Source organism: Canis lupus, chromosome 36, assembly GCF_011100685.1.
Source record: "Canis lupus familiaris isolate Mischka breed German Shepherd chromosome 36, alternate assembly UU_Cfam_GSD_1.0, whole genome shotgun sequence".
Lineage (NCBI taxonomy): Eukaryota > Metazoa > Chordata > Mammalia > Carnivora > Canidae > Canis > Canis lupus.
This window is the reverse complement of record NC_049257.1, coordinates 11,807,277-11,829,393: the sequence shown is the minus strand read 5'-3', so window position 1 is coordinate 11,829,393 and position 22,117 is coordinate 11,807,277. Positions and strand designations below refer to the sequence as shown.

Sequence of the window (22,117 nt, the reverse complement as noted above, 5' to 3'; positions counted from 1 at the left end):
TAACCTTCAAAATGTCATCACTAAAATTAAAGCTCCACAAGAAACTTGGTTATGTATATCTATATGACATACATATATTCTTATTTAAGAATTCATATACATATTCATATACATGTTCACATACATATATTCTTACTTAAGAATTACTCTTCTTAAGAATAACTCTAACAGGGGTAGCTGGGTAGTTTAGTCGGTTAAGTATCTGACACTTGTTTCAACTCAGGTCGTGATCTCAGGGCCATGAGATAGAGGCCCATATGTTTCTGGCTCCTGCTCAATGGGGAGTCTGCTTGGGATTCTTTCCTATCTCTCTGCCCCTCTCCCTGCTCACTCTCTCTCTCTCAAATAAATAAATATTAAAAAATAATAATAATTCCAACAAAACTACAAAAAATTTTTTGTAGAAAAAAATTACAACTAAAACTAATATAACCCTGTATGTTAACTATACTTCAATTAAAGAAAATATACAGAGGACTCATGATAGTTGCTAAATGAAAAGCACATATAAAATATACATATTTTGTAAGTTCATTATAGTAATCACATCACAGAAATTATATAAAAGTAAAGTGATCTTATTTTTCTTCTAATAAATTTGCAACTATATTTTTTAAAGATGTCAGTGAAGGCTTGACTATGTATTTATATCTTTGGTTTATATAGTGTTTCAACATCTCTTAAAAAGAAATTGAATATAATGTATTAATACTTAATATATTATGGTAAAGCAATTCTACCTCTAATATAATACATTAAAAAATACTTGCAAACAGCAAAATAAAATTAATCTTGTCCTTTATAGTAAAGAAAACAAATAGCTAATTTTAAAATTTGTGCCTGAATTATTTTATCAGATGTAATAAGTTAGCAAAAATATAGAGATTTTAAAGTTTGTATATTTAGTTATCTTATTTTTTATTCGTTTTATTTATTAGATATAGATAATCATGATTTAGATTATGAAACACAAAGCTGTTGATTTCAATGGAGTATGCATTCGCCCTGGAGGAATTGGGCTAAAGGCTGCTTTACTAAGATATTTTACTTTATCAGAAACAAACTTTTCTTTTTTTAGGTCTGAGGTCTTTTGTAGGGATCCTCATCCACTGCTTGAAGAAGCTTACTGGTGTCATTACCCTCACTCTGTTTTTTCTGAGTGTATTTTCTCTAATTGGGATGGGGCTCTTCATGGGCAACCTGAAACATAAATGTTTGCGATGGCCTCAAGAAAATGAAACTGCAACCCTGCACAACAAAACTGGAAATCCATATTATATTCGAGGTAAGAATCACTTGCCACCTATATAAAAAAATTAAATTTTTTCTTACTGGCCATGCAGCCTTCACAGAAGTGTTAAACACTCAACTTCAGAACAAACTTCTTATAAATGCTATAACTGTGCTCTATACGTCTTCCCGGCTTTTTGAAGGTTCACATTTCACCACTTAGCTTTTACCGAAGACCTACATGAGTACCTGTTTTCGCTAACCAAAGGAAATCTGAAGATGATTTTCACTTTTATGAAAAAGGCTAAAAAGATAGCATTCAGCATTTGTTTTGCAGCAAGCTGTTAAAAGATAACATGCATCCCCACAGGTAGAGTGGCCCCACCAAAGCTCCTTCCCCTGGAACCACACTCAGCCTCTCGGCATCAAGCTGCCATAGCTTTGAATTGTGTCTGTGAGCACCTGTGCTTTATCTTTATTTTGTGCATCCATAAGCAAGATGTGTGCAAAAATATCAGAAAAGCTGAAAAGAGGTTACTTTGGGGGCCTAAGAATGCCTGCAATTTTTTCCCTAAAAACTAATGATAATTGTTTCTTTGCTTTATGTCATTTCTGTTCACAAGAGATTTCATTAGAAACGCTCTACTTTTGGATAGTGAAGGGAAACCTGTGCTGATTTGGATCAGTTTCAATGATCAGAACTGCAAAGTTGCAATCTTCAGACAGTTCACTGAGGGAAACCTAAGTTTGAAATTGCTAAGTTTTGTAAATTTTATCTTTTACAAAATAAATAAATATGACCAAAGTCTTATTTGCAGTTTCATCAAAGTAGAATCCTCATAATACTACCTTTCTTCAATAAAGTTGTTTATTTAAAATATAAATTTAACTTTACTCATTAGAAGTTTTAAAATGACCTTAATATAAAAAATGCCCTACATTATAGAAATTCTTACTCTTGTTGGGTTTCAATTACTGCTGCTAATTTTAAATGTTTTGGATTATCCCTTGATAAATAATAAACATATTTTAGGCAAATAGTAATAATGCCAAAATAAATATTGCTTTGCTTTTATATATAAATAATTCACATGCTTGATGACATACCTTCACCATAATCCTGCAGAGAAGTGAATGACCCCTGTTACAAACAGAAAAATCCAGCATATTGTAACTACTCAGTGATAAAAATAGGATTCTAACCATACTCAATCTAGATTTCAAATCCATTACCTCTCTGCCAGGCTATATTCTCTTATTGGATTTTTCTCTCATATTAAAACTGTCAGATCCTTCTGATAGTGTTTAGAAAAATATAAAAGCATATTTTTAAACTAATGAAAATAAATTATTGATAAGTCTTATGTATTTCCCCTACTTGTATTTAGATATAAAAAGTTCTAAAACAAAATCTTAACAAATTGTACTGTTTAGTTTACCCCAAAATATCATTATGATGCAAGTATTACAAAATTATTGGCATATGAGTATGTGAAATATTTCCTTATTATATGTATCTATTTCATGGTCATGAATCTGGTGATGAGGGCAACAGAAAATGAATGTTAAAACTTAGATTCCAATTGAGGTACTCTCTGGTTTCTTTGGTTATAACAAAGTAAACAATTTTTACTACTTTACTGGTTTTTGCTAGGAAAACAAAGACCAAGTTCTTTTCATCTTAAAGCATAATTTATATTAGAAAGAAATTACTTTAAAATTTGTCCAATTTTGGTCATTCCATTTCCTCTAAAAACATATTAGGACTTGATTAAAATATTATATTTATAAGACATTATTTAACCTAATTGCCATGTCAAAGTCCTTGTATTTAGAAGAGTATTTGGGGCTGCCCTCTTCTATTAATGTCAAATTTCATTTGGTTTTTGACTGTCATTTAAAAGGTTTAATAAAAAAAAATAATAATAAATAAAAGGTTTAATCAGGGGCAGCCCTGGTGGCTCAGCGGTTTAGCACCTGCCTTCAGCCCAGGGCCTGATCCTGGAGACCCGGGATCGAGTCCCACATCAGGCTCCCTGCATGGAGTCTGCTTCTCCCTCTGCCTGTGTCTCTGCCTCTCTCTCTCTCTCTGTGTCTCTCATGAATAAATAATAAAATCCTTAAAAAAAAAAAAAAAGATTTGATCAGTGGTATTATTTTAGGCAACAAGCTAAAGTGACATTATTTGAGATTGGAGTAATTTAGTTTTGTGTGTGTGTACATACATACATATATGTATACAATTCTATAACATACACGCATACAATCAGGACTAATCTCATGTTTTGGATCTCTGTGGTTTGAATTTTGAACCTGATGTCAATGCATGTTCCCAACCCTGGTAGCTCATCTCTAAAAACACAATTAACATTTTGAATGACAGTAGATAAGGATATATGAATAAATTCTATGAACTATGATTCAGATTAGTTTGCATTGTGATTGAAATTAGGTGACATTATGGTAAGTAACTGGCTCTGGATGCTTTTTGTAGAAGAATAAGTTTCAAAGTGGAAGGAGGCATTTAAACCCAGAGGTAGAAATATGGTCTTCTGTTCAGTAAGATCATTAGGAATAAACCCTGGAAGAAAAAAGTTCCTCAGCTTTCAAACATTTTAGTTTTGGGAATTTTTCCTTCAAGGTTCTCATCATACCTGGCTGGTTACATTCATTTTCCAGAACTCTAATTTTGAAAGGGATTCTCCTCTTTTTATGCTGAGCTTTCATTTTTGGGACAGTGAAACAGGTGGATTGTCCAAGTGAAATAGGTGCATTTTGACCTGTGCATCTTGGACAATTTTGTAGATAAAAAAGGGCGAGGGTGTATATTTTTTTTTTCATAGTAGAGAGGGATATTTATCTTCTAATACAGATATAAATGAATATCAGATATGCTCTTCATTCAAAATTAGAGAATATAATTTCTTTCCTATTTTTTCAGAAACAGAAAACTTTTATTATTTGGAAGGAGAAAACTCTGCTCTCCTTTGTGGCAACAGAACAGATGCTGGGTAAGTACTGTTAATGTTCTTGTATCAAGTCAGTATCATGGATCCATAATATTTACTGAATTATTGTTGCTTAGGATGATGTTTCTCATTTGATTACGTTGTCTCATTTTATTATTAAAACCATGCTGAGAAGTATACAACATGGAATACTATTAATCTGATTTTACAGGAAGAAGCAATAAACAGACTACTTAAATGATTTACTCAAGATCAAGAAGTTAGTAAATGGCAAGGCTGGGAAGTAAATAAGGATCTGATTTTCTGTTTTCTGTATACCCCAGAACTAGTGGGAATTATTAAGAAAGATGATATGAATCTTTTCTTTAGCCAGAAGCCTTTGAAGAGAAGAAATAGGAAAGATATGCTATAATTTCACTTATTTTATGGCTTGTGTATCTTTTATGACTAAAATTTATATTAATAAAATGTTTATTGCTCTTAAAAATAGTACTTATAAATAATTCTTCAGTGATAAGACAAAACTCTCAAGTCATTGTCTTATGGCTTCAAATAAAGAGAAAAGAAAATAGAAATATGGTGCTTCTCAGCAGAGAAAAGAAAATAGAAATATGGTGCTTCTCAGCAGTACTAGCACTTCAGTAATTCCTTATGTTACTTCCCTCATTGTAACTTTCCTCAAATATGATTTGATGCCCATCTGTAGGCTCAGCTCTTGCTTTAGCTCTGGGGCCCAGATTTAAAAAGTCATATGGAGGCAGAGGAGCATGAGTTATGTAGTTTGTATGTTCACATGATTTAGACATTTTGTTGCTTGTTCAACTCTTTGCCCGGATCATATGAATGATCTGATCTTTCTACCAACACGTAAGTATTGCTTATAAATTATCAATGTGATAAGCGTTTTCTCACCCATAAACAATGGGAGCTAAGGGCTTGAGGTGAGAGCATTTGAAAATTAAACTCTCAACTACTGCAGCTTTGTTTTATGACTGTTATTTCCCATCAAGTATGCTTTGACTTTGATACTGAGTAGCAAAGAAATCTTTAACAAGGCTTTGCAAAAAACCATTTGTGAGGCCCTTTTTCCTTTTAGCTTAATTAACACTCTTCACTATTAACTTAAGATCTACCTCATTGGCAGCTTCTTCACTAGAAATTGTTTAGAAGACTATTCTCTATGGAAGAAAAGAACCCTTTATTATTCACGGGTAGATGTTCTGTATTTATGATTTGGCTATAATCTGAGAGTCACTTAAGAGTAATCAGCTTTTCTTTTCTTTGTCTTCTTTAGTCAGTGTCCGGAAGGATATGTCTGTGTGAAAGCTGGCACAAATCCTGATTATGGCTTCACAAATTTTGACACTTTTGGCTGGGCCTTGCTTGCCATGTTTCGATTAATGACGCAGGATTACCCTGAAGCACTTTATCATCAGGTAAGAACAGAATGAATCTGCATTGCACATAAAAATGATGCCATGCTCCTCCCTTCTAAAATAAAGGTCAAATGTAACATGGTTTATCAAATTTTTATGGAGAGAAGAATTTGAGCACAGAAGAAAAGAGAATCAGAATTATTGAATATCAAATTGTATGCTAATGCTGTGCCCAAGCCTGTGCCCTTATATATATTTCATTTAATCTTTGAAACAATCCTGCAAGACCAATATATATATATGCTTTTTATATGAAGACACTAAGATCCAAGGGTGAGTAACCTCTTCAAAGTTACAACACATGTATCTTCCAGAGATGACTGCCCTGCTCTATGTTATCATACATTTGATATTAACTAAGTAAAGAACATTGGTAGGTACTAATTCTTTAGTTAAAAAAATTTTGAACCTATGAGATTACCATGTATTAAAAAATTATTTAATATCTATAATGTGTATTTCACATCAATTCTTCTATTTCTTTTCATTCCCCTTTAATATTTAATCATGGTCTGATTTTAACAGAAAGCTTGCCATTATGAGACTTGAAATCCAAATTGAGTCTCTTTCATAACTGATGATTTATGTGCCATAGTTTCTCAGAAAGATATAATACTCTTTATAATGGAGACTCAGTTTTTCTTTTAAGAGAAGTTTTATCACAGTATAATATGCAGTGTGAATTTAGCAGCATAATTAATATCAAAATATATTAGATACAATAAATTACTTTAAATTTCCAAAGTATGTACAATGAAGGAAAACACTTTTTCCTTTTTTTAAAAAATACATACGTACACTCCATACTTTTTATAATTGGGTAAATTATGGCGAGTGTGTGTGTGTATGTGTGTGTGTGTGTATTTACAGGCTATTAATAATGATAGGACTTTCAGCTCAAAGGTTCATGTTATGTTATTAGATGAAAATCAAGTAAACCAAATAGACATGCAGTACAATTATATTTCTAATAAAAGAAATACATGAAAATATTAAAACGACTTTTTAAAATGCAAACTATATTTCTCTGATTTTGTAAGGGGAGTATTTATTTATGTTATTTTCCAAACATTGTTAAGTATCAATGCCTCCTCCACTGTACTAGGAACTTCTTCTTTCTAAAATAATCTTATAACGTTACCCTACTGCTAAAAGTCTTTCAAAGGTTTCCAAATCCATTGGTATGAAGTTCAAAGTTCAAATGCTTGGTCTATAATGCCCTTTAGGATCTAGTTTTTGCATACCTCTCCAGATTTATTTTCTAGTGATATCCCAATATATACCTACTCTCTGCTTTATTGGAAAAGGCTTGCTGTTTCCTAAGTGAGCTTTTTCCCATAATTTCTTGTTTCAATGTATGTTTTACCCTCAGCCTAAATTCAGGTTTCTGTTTTCAGTCTCATACCTTAAATTCATGCCTCAAACCCAGAAAAAGTCTTGAGCTTTTCCAGTCTTGAGCTTTTCCCCAAGCCCTTCTTCACAGTTAGGCAAAGCCTACGATAGAATTCCATGGAACTGTATAATTGTCTTTAATTGTGGTTATTTTATCTTATTTTATTTGAGAGAGAGAGAGAGAGAGAGAGAGAGCATGCATGCGCACACATGGAAGAGGAGGGGAAGAACAGAGAGAGAGAATCCTAAGCAGACTCCATACCAACACAGAGCCCCACACAGGGCTCAAACCCACAAGCCTGAGATCATGACCTGAGCCGAAATCAAGAGTCAGACACCTAATCGACTGAGCCACTCAGGCATCCCTAATTATGGTTATTTTAATTGCTTGTTCAGCAGTTTCTCCCACTAGGAGATGTGTTAGCTAAAAAGTATTTTGCCACATTTTAATTTTTGTGTTCTCAGCATCAAACACATAAAAATGCTTAATGAAATTTTAATAAACAAAAATATAAGTGAATATTTATGGATCGTATTACTTTACATAATAATTAATGCTTTCTGATTTTTGGTTACAGCCCTCTAAGTATGTTACTTAATTTTCTTCTTAGAATTGCTCTAAAGGAAATCCTTTCCCACTACTAGTGAAATGAAAAATCAGCCTGGGAGTACCCTGGTGGCATCCACATACCTCATCTTTCATCTGCATATTGGAAATAATAATAAATACCACATGAATGTGCTGCACAGATTTAATGAGATATAAACAAAGTATTGATTAATATGCATGGCCTGCAGTATATCCTATAACATCTATTATTGACTCCTGAATGTCTATTGTAGATGATAGCTAGTTCAGTGGGAAAAATATTTAACCAAATTCTAAATAGGTGACTCTTTGGGGGAAATAAAGCTTACTAAAAATACCGTTGAAGAGGGATCCCTGAGTGGCGCAGCGGTTTAGCGCCTGCCTTTGGCCCAGGGCGTGATCCTGGAGACCCGGGATCGAAAACCACATCGGGCTCCCGGTGCATGGAGCCTGCTTCTCCCTCTGCCTGTGTCTCTGCCTCTCTCTCTCTCTCACTGTGTGCCTATCATAAATAAAAAATAAAAATAAAAAAAATACCGTTGAAGATAAATACACTATAGATTAATAAGATATTATTTTTGATTGAATGTTAGAACTTATTAATCTGTAAACATTTTAACTGTTATTCAGTATAATATATTCTATAAATAATACTTACCTATTGATTCAAGTGGATGCTTAAAAATGAACACTAGTCTTATCTATTTTTTTAAATTTTCTTTATATACTTTTAATCAATAATGTTAAATCTGTGGCCTGTATTACTTATATACTATTACTTATAATTTTCTAAATTTTTAAATGCTCTCATTTTTCTTAGGTAATTATTATGAAATAAAAGCTAGTCAATACTCAGTTTTGAAGTCTAAAATCTTGGGTTTTTTTCTATCCATAAATTACTTCCATAAGTAAATTATATGACTTTACCATGTGATTTGTCTAAATGTTCTTCACCAATGTAGGTATCTGACCTAGAAAAATTATCTTATTCCCCATCTCTTTGAAGAGACCTAAGCTGTTTCCTTGTTATGATGTTTTCATAAAGTAATAAGAAGAAACTAATCTCTAAATATTCATTCTCTAATTTTAATAAGCTTCATATATTAAAAATTTTACTATAAAGGAAATAGTCTTTACTTCAGACTGTCCAGCTTTCTTTATTGAAAAATGACAACTTTTTCCTGTCAGTGTGTTTTCTCTGTTAGTGAAGACCTCTCACCCTAACTTAATTCAGTTACTAAATTCTTCCTTTGGTTTTATACCATGCATTTTGTACCTAATGTATATATCTAAAATTGAAGAGCTTTTCTCTTATTTCTCCAGGTTGAGCCAGTAAAACTGTTCTGTGATTACATTCTACTTACAACTAAATTATTTTCATAACAAAGTGTCATTTTTCATTTTAAAATAGATTACAGGAAGACAAATAACGTTTTCCTCTTTTGTCGCTTTCCATCTCTCCTTAGATCCTTTATGCTTCTGGAAAAGTCTACATGATATTTTTTGTTGTGATAAGCTTTTGGTTTGCTTTTTACATAGCAAGTTTGTTCTTGGGCATACTTGCTAAGTCCTGTGAAGAAGAAAAGCTGAAAACTAAAGCTAGGAAGGTTGAGCCAAAATTTCAGCAGACTTTAAAAGAACTTCAAGAAAGAAATGAAGCGGCTGAGGTAAAAATTTTTCTTAATGCTTCATAGAATCACAGAATGAGTTATTTTCTCAAGATCTTGGACTATATTGCTTTCTACTTAGTGTTCAGTAGCTGTGTGTTGTTCATGATAGGAACATCAACAGTGATCTTGATAAGTGGGCTCACTGTTGCTACATAACATTATTTCCCGAGTGCAGTGTGGTAAGAGTGACTAACATCTTTAAATATTTCTTTAAGACAGACAATTTTATGTTCCAAAATATCTATTACTACTGCTGATAAACTATGAATATATTATTTTTCAAACTTCTCTTAATGCAGGTTTAGTTTATTCAAGCTTGCTTCAGACAATACATCAGACTTAACTGGACAATTTTAGTATTCAACTCAAAAGTTATAATGCCTTCCATAATTTAGATATCATGATGTACTAAAAGTATGGATTAAAAGTACAGTACTGGGCAGCCCCAGTGGCTCAGCGGTTTAGCGCCGCCTTTAGCCCCGAATCCTGGAGTCCCGGGATCGAGTCCCATGTCAGGCTCCCTGAGTGGAGCCTGCTTCTCCCTCTGCCTGTGTCTCTGCCTCTCTCTCTTTCTGTGTCTCTCATGAATAAATAAATAAAATCTTTATAAAAAAGTACAGTACTGAAGTTGTAAAAAAAAGAAAAACAATGCACTTTAGTGGCTTTCTAGGTCTTTCAAGAGGAAATGCACTATGCATTTCAATATAAGGAATTATTTTATTCATGAAATGATGAAATCCATGGTTAGTAAAATTTAATTAATTTCCCATTATTTTAGTGTTGTCTTTGAGTGTATTTTCAGGTTTTTAGCTTCATAGCAAAATGAACCTAAAAGTATTGACAGAAGTAACATTAAAGAAGCTATAGAAATTATATTTAAAAAATCTAAATTGGTATAAGTGTACTAAAAGAAGAGGACCCAGGGAAGCAACCAGAGCTGCTTTCTTATAGTCAATAGGACCTGGAAATTTCATACTTCTTTCTCAGTTGGGGAGGAATAGGTTTGGTCCAGTCTTCTAACACCCCTACCTGGAGCTGTTGAGGTATGTATGGTGGTCAGGAGCCAAGTGGCCTGCAGGAGGATTCAGCCCATGCTTTATCCAGGTATTTCTCCCTACCCTGCTATTATAAAGAACCCTCTTGCCTGGGAACTTAGTCTTTGGAGGGTACTGGGAACAAAATGGCCGTAGTCAAGTTGAGTGCTTCTTGACTGGAGTGGCCTAGATACAGGACCTCACTTGCCCTGCCTCCTTTTCCATTCTTTCAGGTTTGTAACTATTTTGCACTCTCAACACCTGCTCATAAAGATTGTCTACACTGGAGAAAAACTACAAACTCCATGGTAAAATGACGGACTGAGGGAGGACACAAAGAATAGAAGGGAACTCTACTGAGACCCTGTCATGTGAGAAAGATAAAAAGAGATGGGGACAAGTAAAGAGCCAAGATAGACTCCAGCACTAAGTAGAATGTGTAGTAAGGCTGGCTAAGAGGTTCAATAATACCAAAGGTAACTTCTGGGTCAAAGGGGGAAAATGTTAACTTCCCTACATATATAACTCTTTATTAAATCATCACTGAAGAAGCTCTAGAAAAGCCATTCTCCTAAGAACATGGGAACTGAGTAACATAATGTAGGATCACACCAAATTAAAAGTTATTGATAGATACTGTGTCTACATGATTCATAACATGCATACCATTGAAACAAGAAGCAATTATAGACAGTATGAAGAAAACATGTATAAAAAGAGGCTATTGAGTGTAGTCATTATATCACCCATGAGGAAGTCATAGAAAAATTACAAGAGATTTCTGTCTCTAGAAATGAGTGTGGGGTCCTTCTGATAGAATGATTATGGTCTTAATGATTTGCTGAATGTGTAATTTGTTTCAAAGTAGTATTTCAAATGTCAAGGCCTACACACAAGTGTATCCAAGAGCACAATACTTCTCTTATCCCAAGATGAGATGCCCTATTAACTCTGCTTAGAAAGAACTTGAATTATTTTCAATTTCTTAATATCTCCATTCATTTGACTGCCTTGGATCACATAAATCCTTTCTGGTTTTAATTAAAATCTTTCAATTGTAAAGGATTTCTTTTCCTGGAGGAGTGCTAGAACATTTTGTCATGAAAAACTTTTTTTAGGAAGCAAGAGTGAAGGACATTTTCACAAGATTTACTTTCTTTTCCTTTTTTATTTATACATAAGAAAATACTGTAAATACTGAGAACCCTTTAGGTGACTGATCTAAGACTAATTAGATTCTAAATCTGATGATGGAATTACTGAGAGATTACTTAGATGCTTCATACTTTCACATTATAGGAAAGCAGTAAATCATATTGGCTAAAAGCATAGTTTTGCAATCAGATAAATATAGATTTCAGTCTATTTTAGCCACTTAATAGATATATGATATTTGCCAAGTCTGTTAACCTTTCTGAACTTCGGCTTCTTTATCTGCAATATGTATATAATTGTAGTATCTGTCTCATAGGTTGTTGTGAGATTCAAATGAAATAAATTATTGTAAAGCACTTGGCAATGCTTATAGTATACAAAGAAACTGAAAAAAAAGATGTTAATGGCTAATTATAGGAAACACAAGAAGGCACAGTAATACATGATAGAGACTACCCAATCAAAATAAAACTCTTAAGTCTTTGACTATATCCCCCTCTTAGAGGTAATTTAATTACCCCCTTTTACGGGTAATTAAAATAATAGTAATGATAATAATAATGGTATATAATGTTTATTGAGTGTTGACTCACATATGATAAACATCTTAATGAATCCTCAAATTTAATCTTTCTTGAGGAGTTCCAGTTGCAAAACTTGACTTGTATCTATTGGTATCTAATTTCTCAACACTTGACTTCATTTTTCACCACTTTATTTTTCTGGAGGCTCAATGCTGAAACTATATTTTTCAGTCAGTTACACAGTTGGCAGATGAAACTTTCTCAAACATTGCCAGTCGCTGTCCAAACCTCAAGAAGAGATTCAGATATATACAACTGTAGGAATATAAATATTTTCAAAAATATTTGCCCATCTAATAGCAAATGGCATCCTTATATCTCATCTGTCTAAATAAAATGTTATTGACAATCTTCTATATACTTGGCATTATACTCAGCATTGGAGATTTTTAAATGTTAATAGATACAAATACAGAGTCTGCTTTCATTAAGCTAATGACCAAATGGGGAGATAGACTGTAAAATTATCATAAACACAAAATTGTACCTCTAGGACTACCAGACATTATGTGTTTCCTGTTGTTATGAAACATGGGACATAAAACACCAGATATAATATATTATTGCTATAATCTGAGCTAAATCTAGTAAGCCTCTAGATCTAACTATCTTTGTCTAGAGACTATAAGAAAAAGAACACATTAAATTACATTAATAGGACACAATCTGCCAAATCAAGAAAGTGGAAAATTCTACAGTTATAAGTGATCCATTATTGTCAACAAATAAATCACATAGGAAAAAAAGTCACCAGATAATCAGTAGACCTGTAAGCTAAGTTCAATATGTGGATCTCTTTTGTATTTTGATTGGAACAAATAAACTATAATAGAAAATTTCTGAGCAATGAAAGAAAATGGAGCACAGTCTGTGTATTGAATAATATTAAGGAATTACTATTTTCTGATTGTGATCCTAATATTGTTATTATGTGTCTTACAAAGCTTATTCTGGTGTCTGATTATATAGTGTCTGAAATATTTTTCCTGAAATATTTAAAATAAAGTAGGTTGAGTAATGCATCACAAATGAAGAGTATAATGTTAATATTGGGTACCTGGTGATTCACTGTATTTTTCTCTAATAAAAAAAATAAATGAAACTGTGGCACATGCTATAAAGGTGAGAAACAAGATGCTTTGAGAGCCTATAATAAAGATTTCCCTGAGTAAGAAAAGGTTTTTCTGAGGAACTGAGGCTTGAACTGAGATCTAACGAATGAGTCCACAGTATATAGGGGGAAGGAACACAGTGAGTTAGGATTAAAAAGGCCAGTATAGCTGCAGTAGAGAGAGCAAATCTAAGTCCAAGATGAATACTTCATTGCTTCATTCACTGCTAAATGCTAGAAATATAACTGGATTCTATCTTATTCATATATCCTCTCTAGAGGAAAATTTAAACCGGTTGTGAGAACAAGAATCGTAGCTCCTTTTCTCAGTCTAATTTTAACCTGGGATATGTCCTGATTACCTCTTAAACTTCCAAACAGGAGATTGCTGAGTTGTGATCTTCTTAATTTGCATTATAAAATGGTCCTGTCCTTAGTAGTTGGCCAACTTGTGGGTATTCATTCAATATTTTTAAGAAGTTCCATTGAAGTAACTATATTACTAGACTTATATGTAGTTTATTCATTTTATATTCTAAAATATATCTACAGTTCAAGCCAAATAAGTAGAGAATTGAACGTTGACTATATTGACAATAACGTTATTTCTCTCCTCACTCTACCTTCTCCACACAGATGATTATCTTTACTGAATTGCTTCTTCAGGTGGTTCCATCAAACACTGTCATTATCAGAAACCTCTCTAGGAGAGGCAATTCCTCATATAAGAATAGTGGAAGGTATTATTCACTATATCATAAAATATCATCTTTATGAAGGTTTACCTGGAAAATCCTTGTTAGACTTTAATAACAGAACAATTATGCTTTTGTTGGTTTTTAACTCATGGAAATTTGAAATTTTGTAAATTACAACTTATATTTTATATAACCTTGTAAGTCAGTTAAAAACTACTTTCTGAAGTAAGTTTAGTTAAGGTAAATAACCTCACATCTGAGTTTTTAGATTACTTTTTCAATAAAAAATAATAATAATAAAGGAACAGAGATCTGTAGACCTAAAGAATCTGTCATTTTCATGATGGAATCAGTGTGTAGTACAGTTGGTTTTTACCTCCTCTGATTCTACTATTTATGAAATTAGAGGTAACTTGACTTATATTGACTGAGATAAATATGATGATTCCCTTGATACCTATTATGCCACTTCAGAAATACCACAGCAGAACCTGCCAACCAGCGAATGCTGAGTATTGCTTATCAATGAGCCTTGACCACTAATTCCTTCAGTGTTAGTGCAGCAGCAGCCCCATGCCATTTACCTCTGTTCCAGAGAAGCTTTATATTCAAATTTATTTACTATTTATTTTACCTATTTAGCCATACCTAATGCCAAGTTAACAAATATACAAATATAATTCTCTTGTGTATCAAATGTAAAAATTGTTGGGAACTCTGTGGTGTGATATTATGTACCCATCGTCAATTTCTTTCTTTTTTTCTTTTGAGAAAGAGCATGTGCACACATGCACTCAGACACATGCATGCGCACCAATGTGTGCGTTGAGCAGGAAAGGGCAAAGGGAGAAGAAGAGAAAATCCTAAGCAGGATCCACACCCAGCACAGAGAGCAATGCAGGGCTCAATCTCACTACCCTGAGATCATGACCTAAGCCGAAATCAAGAGTTGGATACTTCACCAACTGTGCCATCCAGGTGCCCCACCATTGTCAGTTTCTTACATTTTAAATTCAAATATAAATTTATTCATGGTTGCTAGAAACATCTGAGCTCTATTTGTGATAACTATAATGGTCTAGAACTTGTAACATCTACATCAGACTCTAGAAATGTATTTCCAATGCAGGATTTCTTTTGAACTCTGTGTAACCACATCAGCAAAAGAGACTATCTTAAAACCATCACTCAAGAGACATGACAGAAAGAAGTGATTCCTTTATGGAATTATCATATATGTTCTAGCCAAAACAACTCTTTGCGATACATTCTTTTACCTCATACTATTCAAGATTATTTCATTATCACAAAAGCAAATAATTTTTATTTTATCAAGAGAGTTTCTTTAAAAAAAATAAGAAAAGATTTATTCATGAGAGACACAGAGAGAAAAGCAGAGACACAGGCAGAAGGAGAAGCAGACTCCCTGTGGGGAGCCCGAGGCAGGACTCCATGCCAGGACCCCAGTATCATGCCCTGAGCCAAAGGCAAATGTTCAACCCCTGAGCCACCCAGGTGTCCTTCAAGAGAGTTTTCAGTTATAAAATACCCTCAAATTTTGTTTAAGAAATACTATTATTCAGTGGCATGTTTACCAACTGGATATTTTGCAATAATCCTAAAATATATGTTGAATGGCTTGTCAAATATGAATAATAAACCAGTATTCTCTGATTTCCTCCTTTTATATTGACCTCATAGTATGAAATGATTTTTTTGAGTTGCAGGTTATACACATTCATTACCCAAATAATCCTAGATTAGTTTAATATTGCCTATAGTGTAAAGAGCACCAGATGATGAAACCCAAAAAGAGATTTCTGGAGGTAAAAGAGTCAGCATTTTAAAAAAGGTTATAAACCTTCTTATAGTTATAGTCTTGTGTCTACAAAGGGAAGAAGCCAGCATTGGACTCATCTAATTTCTTTTTAGACCAACGCCACACAAATAGAAATGAAGAAAAGATCACCAACTTCTATTATCACTTCTTTGAATATGTTGGATGATGCTGCTGCTGCTATCAGACATGAGGAAGGTAAAGTAGAAAAAAACTTAGACATGAAAGGTACCATTCATAAGATTCACTTTTAAAGAAATCATGCAATTTCTTCAGAATTTTAAATGATAACAAAAGTTTAAGGAATGATATAAGAATATTAAGGAATTCCATAAACATGGTATTTTAGACATTGGAAAGAGTCACCAAAGAGTGCTAAGAAATTTTCTTTAGCATTGCAAACAACAAAGTATTAACTTATAACAACTAAAAATAGAAGTTGTAATAATAAAACAATATTTTGAGATCCTTTCTGTACTGTCTGCTTTTTTATATTTATAACCAGTAACTCATTATCATGGACAATATTAAAAGCCATTATTTTGTAAAGCATTAAAATCTAGAAATTATAAATCATAATACTCTCAACTTTATTACATACCTGTTTTCTTGAGAGAAACTAATATTTTGCTTCTAATAGACAGTTTGTCTCATTTTGATTGGTCTAACTCAGCAAGCATGAACAAAATAGAGGAAATTTACTTTGCTCTGCTTTTTATTAGTACAAATTATTTCTATTTGCTAGTTCCAAATCAAAAGTTTTAAGCACCTCTCTGCATGCAAAAATAAAATATTTTATTAGTTAGATCTTAAAGAATTTGCTAATGTTTAACTTTTTATTCTTTCGTTTCAGAGCTTAAAAAATCCAGGAAGAGATGCCCATCGTGTTGGTATAGATGTACTAAAACTTTCTTGATTTGGAATTGTTCTCCCTGTTGGTTAAAATTGAAAGAATTTATCCATATGATTATAATGGACCCATTTACTGATCTTGTCCTTGCCATATGCATAATTCTAAACATATGTTTTTTGGCCTTGGATTCTTATCCAATGAGTGAAGAAACCAAAAATGTTCTCAGCATTGGAAACCTGGTAAGGCTCTTGTACATCATTTTCCTTTGTGATTTCAGCTTTCTTTAGTCATCATTATTCCCATTATTTTATTTTATAACTCCAATTTGTTACAAATGCATTATATGCAGATTAGCTTCTGAAGTATTATGTTCATACTTCCACAACCCACCCCAGCTCTGCTTTGTAAGTGTTCTTATCATTGAAAAAGTTTATAGCAAAAGTTTATAGCTAAAGTTTAAAATTCTGCTATTTAAGTTTGAGATTCTAGTCAGCTGCTTGGCAGTTAGGTTAAATGGAAATATTACTTATTTCCTCTCCCTTCCCAAGTATATCCCCTCTTGGTACCATAGCTCCATAGATCAGAGCAGGGCACAGGTGAAATAACAAATACAAGTTCCTCAATGACACCTGAATTCTGAATCCTGACTACAACCATACCTGCTCTGTCTGTTCCAGATGGGAACTTTGCCTGTCTTTGCCTTAGATGGGAACTTATCCTTTTGGCAAGGCATTGTTGAGATACACTCATCCTTTTTCTTACCTACAGTGCAAAAGCAAAACAGATTTCTCAGAGTTTGAAAATAAGTCACATTCAAGGAAATATACACTGTTTAATTTTCTTTGCTTTCATGGTGGTTGTTGTTTGTTGCTTGGTATTAGTACGGATTGCCAAACTGCTACCCATTTTGAATTATGTGTTTATTCAGTACCAATATGACAATTTAGTTATTTCTGCCAGTATAGTTTACAAAAAATAGTCTTCATAGATTTACTCTGGTTTTTTTCTAGTTCATATATGTACTTTTAAAATTCTTTAACGGTTTAAAAAATCAAATATCTTATCATTTACTCTATATCCCAAAAGGAACCATTCAAAATGAAAAGACTTTCATCCTTAAAAATTCTTTTGTTGTCTTCCGGAATAGTTTTTTGTTAAATAACTGAAAACTTTGTATGCAATGCTTGATGTTAGGCTGTTAAATAAAAATGTTTGAGCCTAGCCTTATAATACAGGCTCCGAAACTAATCAGATCTTGACAGAGAAACTGTGAAGACTGTGGCAGTGAAAAGTTATAGTTTCTGTGTATGAGGGTTTTGATAGTGTATTTGAAAGCATATTCTCATCCATGTGTTTTGTTTTTGTTTAGATTTGTGTCGGAATTTTCACAGCAGAAATGATTTTGAAAATAATTGCAATGCATCCATATGGGTATTTTCAAGTAGGTTGGAACATTTTTGATAGCCTGATTGTGTTCCATGGTTTAGCAGAATTTTATCTAGCAAATATTCATGGATTGGCTCCTTTTCGAACATTCAGGGTGGTAAGTAGGATTCAAGATCTAAATTTTATTTTATGAAAATTTATCTCAGCTTCCTCAGACACAACGTGGGAAGGATAGTAATACCTATCCCAGTGGGACACTTGGAGTAATAAATGAATTAATTTATATGGAAAGAGCTTAGAAAGTGCCCCAGGAAGAGTAAGCAGTTTCCAATGCTGTCATTTGACCAAAACCTCAAAGAAAATAAGCCACATCTGTAGCAAATTTGAGGTGTAGTTTTAGGAAGCAGGACCAGGGTTACTGGTCAGTTGTGAGGAGCAGGATAATCTAGAGTCCCAGAAGCTGATTGCCAGTGTATAACTAAAGAACTGGAATTAGTTTAGTATTTCTGAATCTAGAGTTAGAAAACATTATAAAAGATCAGGCTAGGGATCCCTGGGTGGCGCAGCGGTTTAGCACATGCCTTTGGCCCAGGGCACGATCCTGGAGACCCGGGATCGAATCCCACGTTGGGCTCCCGGTGCATGGAGCCTGCTTCTCCCTCTGCCTATGTCTCTGCCTCTCTCTCTCTCTCTCACTGTGTGCCTATCATAAATAAATTTAAAAAAATAAAATAAAAGATCAGGCTAGCAGAATGTTATTATGAAAAATATTAAGTCAGAATCAGTATATGCCTGCAATGTAGGGTGGTAGTAAGAGTCAAAAAACTAGCCAAGGAAATAATGTTATTAGAAGAGTATGTATAGAAATGTTAAGTACTCAATAAGTAATATATTCTGGTGAGAAGTTGAAGGAATGTAGCAGGAATCAAGAACAATTAAGTAGCTTTGACCTTTTCCAAGTAATTCTTCAGAGCCTTGTCTTAAGTCTTCATCTGTAGACTTTTCTAATCAGTAAGATATGTATATGTGAGAGGTGCCTATCAAATTTATGGATGAAACAAAACTGGGAAATACAAAAATATGATAAAAGTATCAAAGTATCTGAAAAGCTGGTATGGACTGAATATAAATGATTCAGTTTTACATGAATAAATGTGAAGCCCTACTCTTGAGTCCAGAAAGCCAACTGTATACTAGAGAAAGTTGGAGAAGGTATAACATCTATAAAAATGATGTTTCAGTTTTAGATAACTAAGTTCACTGTAATATGGTGGCTAAAGTTTTAAGGTAACCCTATCAATAGAAACAAAAAATCTAGTGGAAAGAAGATAAATATTCAGACTAAACCTAGAACGCTGTGTTTGGTCTTTGATAAGTTACTTTAAAGGAAAATACATAATAAACTTTAACTGGAATTTAATGGGACCTAACATGTTTTTTCAATATCATCTATTTGTCAGAATGTAGGAGAATTTCCTGTGTGTTGTGAAAAGCAAAACAAAGAATGGCTAGTTGCCCTGCCAGATATTAAAACAAAACTAGAGTAATTATAATAGTATAATGTTGAATGAAAATTGACAAATAAATAGAAGAAGATGTGTATGGATTAGTGTAAAAAATACAGAATATGTATGTTATATTAAGAATTGTATAAAATTGAATTTTCAGTGGTTAGTATTAATAAAACTTAAAGCTGAGTATTGCATTAAAGACTATATATGTATATGTGTATAATGCTGATAAAAATTTTAAATATATGTCACAATAAAGAGTGACCAGGTTTTTTGTTGTTTGTTTCTTATTTTTGTTGTTTCTGGGATTTCTGTATTAGTTGAGAATTTTCAAGTTGGTAAAATACTGGCCGACATTTAAGATTCTGATGCAGATTCTTAATGACTCATTGGTGGCCCTGAAAGACTTGGTTCTGCTGTTGCTCACATTCACATTCTTTTCTGCTGTGGTTGGCCTGAAACTGTTTGGTATGAATTACAAAGAAGGTGTCTGCAACATAGACAAAGACTGTCGACTCCCACACTGGCACATGCAGGACTTCTTCCACTCCTACCTGAATGTGTTCCGGATTCTCTGTGGAGAGTGGATAGAGACCTTATGGGACTGCTTTAAGGTAGCAGGCCAATTCAGTTGTATTCCTTTTTACATGATGGTCATTTTAATTGGAAACTTACTGGTAAGTAACCCATGCTTTTACATTTTCCTTGAAAAACTGATGTAATGTAGGCTGGTATTTTCATGATACAGATTTATGGGATCTAGTAGTCTATTAATTGTGTTGTCTAATATGGTGGCCTCTAGCCATATCTGGCTGTTGGTCAGTTGAAATATGAGTGGTCCAATTTGAGATGTGCTACATGTGGAAATACTCACTGGATTTGAAGTCTTACTCCATAAAAAGTGTAAGTGACTTTATTAATAATTTTTATATTGAATGAATTTTAAAATAACATTTTTGATATATTTAGTTAAGTAATATATGTTAGTAAAATTAATATCACCTGTTTTTGCTTATGTTTTTAATGTGGCTACTAGAAGTTTGCATATGTGACATGCATCGTATTTCTGTTGGATAGCACTGGTTTAAAACCTTGCTACTCAAGTAGCATTGGCATCATGGGAGATAGTTATCACTGCAGATTCTTAGACCCCACCCCAGACCTATGGAAGTAGAATCTACATTTTTAACAATAACCCTAGGTCATTTGTATGCACATTAAATTTTTAAGAAGCACTTAGATGTAACACAGTTTGTCAAACTTGGCTGCACATTGGGATAACCTGGGGAATTAATAAAACTATAGTAATACCCTGGATCCATTCCCAGAGATTCTGATTTTATTGGTATGTGGACATAGCCTGGTCATCAGGATTTTTTTTTTTAAGTTTTCATTTGATTGAATTGTGCAGCAGTTTGAAAATCATTGGTTTATAAAACTGTTGTGCATTAACTAAAAGGAAAAGCTGTCACTTTTAAATTCCCAGTAATTGAAGTGGTATTACATGAATTGAGTAAGTAGCTTTCAGTTCTTCCAAGAAAAGGGAATAGCTTATAAAAGAAAATTGCTCTTACGGAGAAAGGAAAAAAAAAAAAAAGAAAGGATTCAATATTTGGTGGAGATCAAATACATTTTCCTAAAGACTGAAAAAACAATCACAGGTTAGACTCCATTGTATCTATTGGTGCTCCTATTCACCTTGCTTCTGTTTCACCTTGGTTATAACCCCTGTCTACTTACCTCTGCTGACATTATGTTTAATTGTTGATGTACATGTCTCAACCTTCCTTATTAAACTAAGCTGCACAAAGAAAGGATCAAGACTTTTCTCCATATCATCAAAGCCTAGAACAGGGCCCAACATGTGAAAATACTTCACTGACCTCTGCCTTTGTAGCTATTAGTACACTTTCAACTCCCAGTGACAAAATCCTATTCTAACTGGATGAAACAAAAATCAACATATGTATCAGCATGCATAACTCAAAATATCGGAGGTAGATTTCACTTCAGTTATGGTGTGACACATATGTTCAAACAAGGTCATCTTTGTATATCTCAGATCTGTCTTCTGTATGCCTCTTGCTGGCTAGTGTCCTCTGTTTTATCAAGATGGCTGCTGAAGTCTAAAGCTTCTTGTGTTCATATCATGTCAAGTCTAATAGAAGAGAAATTCCTGTTTCTTTCCTAGAAGTCACAGCAGATCTCTCATATTAGCTCTGAGTCACATGTCTATTTGTAAACCAATCTCTTTTGCACAGGGTGTGGAATACACTTATTATTTATTGTGCAAAGTGTAGAATATATTAACATGTGATATATTAACATGTATTACATTAAACTACTCAGAACCCTGTCCTGGAGCTGGAGTTGGCATCATTTCAACTCATATGACTACTAATGAGATAAGGGTGATTTTGCAAATGAAATATAAGTTTCTATTCCGAAAAGGAGGGATCATGGTTGATGGCTATTGATGTAAATAACACACACACACACACACACACAGAAAGCAAGGAAGCAAAAATGCTGAGGCAATTATATAATTGTACTTCTGTTTCTTTATTTTAGAACTCTACTCTGTGTCTTATTTTTCTTATTCCTGATTATCAGAAACTTGATGTCAATAGGCAGACAGATTAGAGGTAAAAATGGATTTACG

General features: G+C 33.3%; 1 protein-coding gene across 3 annotated transcripts in view; it reads left to right on the top strand.

Moving 5' to 3' along the window:
- The window catches only part of SCN7A (sodium voltage-gated channel alpha subunit 7), an 82,135-nt gene that overhangs the window by 35,348 nt on the left and 24,670 nt on the right, over window positions 1-22,117 (top strand). For all 3 annotated transcript variants that reach the window (XM_038584717.1, XM_038584718.1, XM_038584719.1), the window contains exons 7-14: window positions 1,079-1,285; window positions 4,172-4,241; window positions 5,494-5,635; window positions 9,083-9,283; window positions 15,801-15,903; window positions 16,559-16,797; window positions 17,928-18,101; window positions 19,776-20,132. In XM_038584717.1, coding sequence (XP_038440645.1) covers window positions 1,079-1,285; window positions 4,172-4,241; window positions 5,494-5,635; window positions 9,083-9,283; window positions 15,801-15,903; window positions 16,559-16,797; window positions 17,928-18,101; window positions 19,776-20,132 — 1,493 coding nt within the window. The remainder of the gene's footprint in view (window positions 1-1,078; window positions 1,286-4,171; window positions 4,242-5,493; window positions 5,636-9,082; window positions 9,284-15,800; window positions 15,904-16,558; window positions 16,798-17,927; window positions 18,102-19,775; window positions 20,133-22,117) is intronic.